Source organism: Diadema antillarum, unplaced genomic scaffold (assembly GCF_040938485.1).
Source record: "Diadema antillarum isolate AM-2024a unplaced genomic scaffold, OU_Dant_1.0 seq00000740_RagTag, whole genome shotgun sequence".
NCBI lineage: Eukaryota > Metazoa > Echinodermata > Echinoidea > Diadematoida > Diadematidae > Diadema > Diadema antillarum.
The window spans coordinates 1,055,717-1,063,771 of NW_027271638.1; the positions used below are offsets into that span (position 1 = coordinate 1,055,717).

Genomic DNA, 8,055 nt, shown 5'->3' on the forward strand with positions numbered 1-8,055 from the left:
GCGCGCATTCAGCTAGTTGATCTTTTTTGCGCGTATTGCTTTGTCAAACTTCCGCGCCGTTTTCTGGCGTTTGCGCGCAGCACCGCTAAGGGCCCTTTTCTCGCGTCACGGCCCATATATATATATATATATATATATATATATATCTGCGCATGCTCGTAACGCTCCGTAAGCTTGCAAGTGGATCCACCCTGAGCTTTATGACACTGATATCAGTTTCATGCGATGAGGGCTGATTTGCTTTTACACTCACTTGGTTGACTCAACAGTGCAGCCAGACTTTTTCGCTAGAGTTCGATCATTTCCCAGATTATTTCATCACCTTTGCTTGTCTCGAAAAATAGAATTGGATTGAAACAGTGCTGTGAGTATACGAGGAACCACTTTGGACGTCTCAAAATGGAGCTAATAACTTCTCGTCGCAGATTTCTTCTTCTGGTCGTCCTATTGGTTAGCGCCGCATCAACCTGGGGTATGGACGTGCATTAAAACTCTTGCAGCGGAAATGATGCTACGTTTACACCATGTTCCCAGCAGTTAAGGCAATCACGTTTCAGGACATAGTGGACAAAACGAATAGATTTTTTTTTTTTTTGGGGGGGGGGGGGGGGGAGGGGGACAAACATGGCAGACCGTGATTGCATTGGATGTCTCGCCGGATTGTTACTTTGTCAAATAAATAAATGAATAGATTAAAATGGGAGCAGAAAAAATCTTACCTACCCACAGCAAGCTACATTTCTTGCAAACGAGGTTGCCGTGGACGCCGGGAACATCGTGTAAACGTCGCAGAATAACAGTGAAAAAAACCCCCAAAACAGGTTAAGTCAGTAAGCAGAGATTACTCCTGTTTTAGGGGGCGCTTTATATTTTAGATTTCGTAAATGAAATATAATCGTTGAAAAGGAAAGAGGAGAAAGCCAACAAGAGTCAACAGAAAATCTTGTTGGTTTTTTGTTTTTTGGAAATTCAGAATCGGTATTGATGAGTAGCTGAGTGAACATTATGAACTCTCTAAAAAAATCGAGAGAAAATTTTCACTGTAAAAAGAGTGAATACAAATAAGAGTGAATTTCGAGTGAAATTGGAGCGATTTTTTTTTGTGAAAATGCTCATTTTCACTAATTTTGGAGTGACGTCAGGGATCACTCGAAGATTTTGGAGTGATCCCTGACGTCACTCGTAAATGAATGAAAATGAACATTTTCACTCAAAATTCACTCCAATTTCACTCGAAATTCTCTCTTTTTTGTATTCAGTCTTTTTCGAGTGAAAATTTTCACTCGATTTTTTTTTTTTTAGAGAGAGAAGGTTTATCTACCCCTCATGGAAGAGTGTTCCATTTACGTCAGTTTAGAACTCACAACTTTTTGCACTTTGACATTTGGCAACAACAGTACTCCAAACATCCAGGTTTTTATTTGCGAACACTATTTCATTAGCATGGTTTTGAAATTCAGCGATTTTCATAAATGCTTTCTTCACCAATTTTTGCGGTTTTTGTTTCAAGTATAGTAGGGCCTACTACTGAGTCAAATACCAAGTTCTTTTACGGAGACAAGGTTCATTTTCTGTCAAAATACAGATCATCCAAAACATCTGCAACAGAAACAATACGCTTATTCAACTATCATTCTATTTGGAGTGGCCACCACAACATATACTAGAATTTGTAAGAAATTAAAGAAGTTGATGAATGTTCAGTTTGCATGAAATAAGAAATGACATCCATATTCATGGACTCTTTCTTCTTCTTCTTTTGTCTATAGATATATGATAACTTTGCCCTCTCTCTAGATATATCTCTTTTCTTACTGGCAGGCTTTCCTTCAAGCGAAAATTTGGATGAGGACAATGTGGTGGCCTTTCCCGCTGTCAGTGCCATGCGGACCCTGTGTCGTGGGCTTTCGTACCCGCTTCTGCGACTTACTGGTATTGATCCGTGCCGCTTCATACCCGACATCCCAGAATTCGAGGTGAACATCGAACAGGGCTCTACCGTCACCATGGAACTGATCGAGAGCACCACACCGCGTGCACCTGTAGAAGGTGAACTGACAGTTTTATATGCTGGATACAAGTTTGTTCACATAGTGTGTGTTTTTGTATGGTACATTCAATAACATTTTCTGCAGTCATAGAGAAGCAGAATAGCATTGATAATAACACGTTATACCAAGCTCCATTTTTTTTCTGTTTTCTTTTTTGTTGCTATAGAGACATACAACTATTCCTTCTTTCGTTGCACAGCTATGTTTTAGATCAGGGTAGCAGTCAAATCTTCAAGATCCTTAGACCTCGCCAAAGTAATGCGTCACTGTTTGACCAGGCAGTGCCAGGGCACCGCGACTGCCGAAAAGAGAGTCCATTACTACCATACATGCGTATAGACAATTCACATTATGATAGGCACGACAGGCCCTTCTCGCAATGTCTGTCCTTTTTGTTATCAGATGAATGTTATACTAGGTCTATATTCCTTTCGAATATGAAATGAGAAATATGTCAAGCCTTGAAAATAATCATCTTGGTGTGAAGCGGTTCCATATACAAGGAGTCACCCCGTTTATCACAGTCCCAGTTATAAGCAGTGGAACGTGTGTTTCGGGAACGCTAATGTTCTGGAATTACCACCCCAGTAGTCTCCGAAAAATTGACGAATTGAGGAATTTTTACTCTACTCCTGACGAGTAAAATAATTTTCTGCCCATTGACTTATTCTAGGTATTTTGTGTGTGTTTCGAGACACAAAGTGTTACAATAGAACTGCATGAATCATAATATGTTCATGATAACTGATGTTGATGATGATGTTGATAATCAACAGTACTGCAATATCATCTGGCATGAGAGAGTAATGAGGCTGAAAACATTTGGTCATGACACGTCAACATAGGAGATATTCCCTGTGTTAACTGGTTGTACAAAAAAAAAATGAACAAGGGGAGTCCCCGTTATTACGAATAGCATTTTACATAATCAAATTGTTTTTTTTTTATTTGATTTGATTTATTTCCGCATTCAATGAAATACAAAAAAAAAATAATAATACAAATTTCAAAAGCACAAACACAAAGAAAAGTGCAGTGAAATAAAACGATAACAGTACAGTACACAAATAAATACACATAAGCAATTGCACTGAGCAGTATACATACGAAGAGTTTGTTCGCAAAAACCGATAAGTCCATTTATGAAGATTTTGAAGAACGGTCTCTGTCATAAAGTACAAAATAATACCTTTTAAATGATATATTGGTCACTACAGGAAGGGTACATTTTTGAAGTTTTGGTGAAAAGAAGCAAAAATTTTCTTATTATTCTCTTTATTTTTCTCGACCTTTAATCACAAATATCTCCATTTGGCAAATATGGACTTATCGGTTTTTGCGAACAAACTCTTCATACCCAGAAACAAAAAAAAATAAAATATACAGGTTTTTTTTCAGTAAATAAAAGAGATAATTGAATGCAGGAGACCGCCATCGTAAGCGATTAAGCTTGAAATGGATGGGGTCTCATAAAAGGACAACACAGCTAAGTTGGAGGAAAGTGATCAGGTGGGTGCAGTGCAGTTGCAGGCGTGAGTGCAAGATGCAATTGAAGGAAGAAAATAGAGAATAAAATATAACAAGTATTCACCGATAAGTATTTGTCATCTTAACGTAATGAGTGGGGAGAATATGATTGTATCAAATACCGCTTTAGTGAAGCTTTCGAAGAATAAATACTTGAGCAAGAATTTATGTAAATTTATCAAATTGTTGATTGTCTTCTATGTCTCCTTCTACTCCTATCAGTGGTCGCAACATTGCTACCAACCGAGGTGACCGCCGAGGAGCTGTACGAGAGGACACGGGATGCATGCGACCGGTCAAGCAGAGAATTTGACGACATAATAGTCTACAACTTCTGTTTCATAATCGAGGGCGCCTACACATCGCGAGACTTTGGACTCTATTTGCTCGATGGGCAGTTGTTGGTTGGGTACGCTGCACCCTCAGCAAGGCGAGGTAAAGTTGAACTAACATGTCCAGTAAATTACAAGCCCCCCCCCCCCCCAAAAAAAAAAAAAAGATAATGGGAACATAGTTAATCATTAGTTTCTTGCATATGTATATTGTGACCATGTACAACAAAAACTAACAAAAAGTCGCCAGATGGCTTTTTAGTTAAGGGCTGATTCTGAAAGAGCAGACTCTTAGCTTTAAAATGATGCTTGGGTAGCTCAATTCAAATGGACTCTCATAACCTACCTTAACATTGGAAAGAAAACACCTGTTCTGGAAAAGTGTGAACTGATAAAGGCTCTGAGTACAGAGTCTATTCAAGCTTTATCAAGCTGTGCTGGCTGTGCGATGAATGGGACAAAAAAAAAAACAGGATGTAAACCACCGAAGAAACAACAATAAAGCACGCTCTATTAATACATTCTGTTCATAACCGATGCAAACTTTCAAAGCACTATTATCCTATCGAAAGTTATTAGACTTGAAATGGAAGAGTGTGCAAAGGATTCTCAAGAAATGAAAAGGGGCCTCTATCAAAGATATACCTCATCTGCACTAATCTACCAAAAAAAAAAAAAAAGCAGTAGAAAAACTGCTGAAAACACACTTTAAAATTCATTTTGTCCTCAAAAACTTAGGAACGATGTAGAGGAAGAATAGTTCTTTCAGAAAATATGAAAACTCAAGATTGACTTGGTTGACGTGTTTCACCATTTTTTTTTTCATCCTCACGTAAAATCAAGGGTCGCGACTTTTTGGTGATTTTACGCGGTGACATTATAATGACCGACAAATTAATGTCATGCACCCAGATGTTATGTGCGGACTCAAAATAAGCCAGTTCACAGTTCCACTCTGAGCATGTGCAGATAAAGGTCAATGCAGACCTATACTCTTGAAGTGGATTTGCAACTGAGGTATTCACAACCTAGATAGAGCTTCATGACAACTGTGTTATAAATGAACCACGTGCAGATTGGTATTTACAGGTGAATGTGCGCTCTTTTCAGCAACATTTAACAAAAGCCATTCATGCAGCACTGACGTCTAAATTAACATTTCCTGCATTACTATTTTCAGCTGCTCTTCTTGATGACTATTCCAGGTTTTACAAAGTCTGTGGTTGGAGAGGTTATTGCAGACTAGTGCTAACTGTGAACTGGCTTATACGTGGACAGGGGTCAACCACGTGAATCTCCAGTCATTTATCTTTTTTTTTTTAAAGTCTAAGAGCAATTTTTCTTTAACATAATTCTGAAGTTTAGGATTATGAAATGAATAGAAAATATTTGTTAGCTCTTTTTCAAGGACACCATTCATAGCAAACATTGTGGATAGGTAATCTTAGATGCCCCTTAATTCTTTTTCTCCGGCTTCACATGATATACGTTCTCTTTGGACACATGGTTTATTACCATTTTTCATAATATTGATGTTTATTAAGTCACTTTGAAATGGTCTGATGTTTATTACGTCACCTGAATGTCTGGAATGCATGCAATCTAAATTATAGACTATGTTCAGTCTATAACTTTACGTACATTGTATTTACATACTCTAGCATGTAACTGTTAAAACTAGACACTTTCATAGCTCTGTATAGTCATGATAGTGCCTTTGGGAGTCACGTAATTGAGTACAGTTGTATCTGGAGTGAAAATTGTGGAGAAGAGATTGTGAAGGTTTGGTTCAGACATTACCACACTATATTGAAGAAATTTGAATAGAATTGTTTTCTTTTCGTCTTACTTAACACAGTTACTTTCCCCGAGTTCGTCGAAGCTGTGTGCATGGGTGAAGTACCTTCTGTCCTTTCTATTGAGGAGGTGCCCGCAAATATCTGCGACGTGGCGCTCAATGGGGAAATCGGCGACGGCTCCGGAAGTGGAGACGGCGAAGCCGGAAGTGGGGACGGGGAAGACGGAAGTGGGGAGGGAGGGAGCGGAAGTGGTGACGATGACTGCGGAAGTACCTCCGATACCGATAGCAGCTCCAATACTGGCAGTAGCTCGGATACTGAGAGTTACTATCGATCGTATCCATGGTCAATGAGTGATGACATTATATACTTTTGAAATTCTCATATTGAAGCAGCTGGTTCCTTCGGCTAGATTTCTTTCTTTTTTCCAGTCTGCCGGTGTAGACAGCGAATTAAATCGCCAAGCCCATGAGACTGTATTTATGTAGTTTGCTCATGAATCTTGAATCGATTGTTTTCTTCAAACGTTCAATATATTCTACTTATGTTGCTGCCTTGATTCATTCTACATTTATCCTTGGGTTTGGGTTTCCTTTAAGCGGCGACATTGTTAGATGATTGAAAGTTCCCGTTTCCTATTTTCCTCAGTTTCATGTAAATCATTCTCCAAATTGTTTACGACATTCAATAAAAATGAAGATTATCAACACAAATGTGACAAGGTGATATCTGCAGCAAATTCTAGGACTCGATGGGAACGAGATAATGATGGTTTCTTGGAGTGACAAGCAGCGTTGCGTTATTACAAGCCGGAGATGTCAATATGGCGGTTTTATACTGTTTAAAGGGATCGTATGGTTTTGGTTGAGCTCTTGAACTTCAGGTTTCTAACATTTTTGGTGAGATGAGAAACCTCCTTTGAAATGTGAAAGAGCATATCATTCCATGAGGAATCTAACGTTTATTAATTGATACAAATTGGCTGTGAAATGGCCGAGATATCAAAAACAGAGCAATCGTAATAAAAGGTGGGACCCACCTTTTATTATGATCGCTTTGTTTTACTTTGTTTTTTGATGAACCAGCCATTACAAAACAGATTTTCATCAAATACACTATGAACTCCTGTTAGAATGGTATGCTCTGTAATAAATCAAAGGGGGCTTGTTGATATCTCGCAAAAAGTTAAAAGCCCAATCGTCACCTCCAATATACCAGCCCTTCACTTCCCATGTTCGTTGTTGGTACTGCCCCTTTTCCCAGGAATGAATTCAAGCAAAATGCACAAAAATAGGTTAAGTCTATATAAAATGTTAACAATCAACTATTTGACATCAGGGATAAACGAATAAAGTTGACTGTAATCTTAATTCCATCATGTTTATTTCTTTCATTCATTTTCTCCCTTCATAAGCAATGACAATGACACAATTTTAAAGTTTCAAGTTTAGGTTTCAAATCAAATCTATTATATTTCCTCCATCTCGGCATTATCAAAAACACACATGCACAATGTATACGTGAAAGTAAAGATATATCAACATAAGTAATCAGGAAAAATAAACAGAGGATACATATTTTGCAGAAATAGGCATTTTGGTGATAAACATGCATGTTTTATAAATAATTGGAGGATAGGGACGGTTGGACCCACTTGTAGAATACGGGTCCCATCAGCTGCAATATACAATGATCATACAAAAAAGAAGAAAAAATGAAGAAATGCGTGGTCACCAACCTATTTCACATTGTTCAATCAATAAATCAAATTAAACACGAATATATTATTCATAAATATACATGTAAATTGTTCCAGGGGTTGATCAAGCTAAATAAAGTGCATAAATCCAGCAGAGGTGAGACTACATGTATTTTACAAACAAGATGTAAGACAGACAGATGAGCTAAGACACACCGACGTACAAACAAGAACACTACAAACGCAACCACACAACAAAATCGTTACGCGTGGTGAGAAAAGAGAGGTGAAAATGAATGGAAGAGAGGAATGTTATGTGGTACAGTACTCTCTGCGTAATCGGGTGTCGCTTAAACGGGTACACCGTTTAATTGGGTAGAAATGTCAAAATCAGTTCCGATGCACATTAAATTTACCTGATAATCGGGTTACCTCTCCGCATAAATGGGTAAATAATTTTCTTCTAATGTAATTTCTACCCGCATTTTATCGCTGATATATAACACTTAAAGAAATCATGAATGCCAAATTTTTCAAGACTAATCGTAGTTTTTGCTTAATTTGCAAAGAAGACCGATCATTTGGGGAGCGATTAAACATAAATAACCCATTTACGTGTACCAGTACCGACTTGCCACATGTAAACG

At 38.1% G+C, this 8,055-nt stretch overlaps 1 protein-coding gene across 1 annotated transcript; it reads left to right on the top strand.

The window, feature by feature from the left end:
- The first annotated feature begins 248 nt into the window (after positions 1-248).
- Positions 249-6,085, top strand: LOC139738418 (uncharacterized). Its single transcript, XM_071649055.1, has 4 exons — positions 249-472; positions 1,822-2,049; positions 3,801-4,013; positions 5,769-6,085. Exons 1-4 carry the CDS (start codon positions 400-402, stop codon positions 6,083-6,085), a joined length of 831 nt encoding a protein of 276 aa, XP_071505156.1. The 5' UTR covers positions 249-399.
- The last annotated feature ends 1,970 nt before the right edge of the window (positions 6,086-8,055 follow it).

Excerpts from the sequence above, each read along its gene's own strand:
- LOC139738418 (XM_071649055.1), top strand. The coding sequence starts at position 400 with ATGGAGCTAATAACTTCTCGTCGCAGATTTCTTCTTCTGGTCGTCCTA. Across the intron at positions 473-1,821 it reads TAGCGCCGCATCAACCTGGG|GCTTTCCTTCAAGCGAAAAT; the intron begins GTATGGACGTGC and ends TCTTACTGGCAG. Across the intron at positions 4,014-5,768 it reads TGCACCCTCAGCAAGGCGAG|TTACTTTCCCCGAGTTCGTC; the intron begins GTAAAGTTGAAC and ends TACTTAACACAG.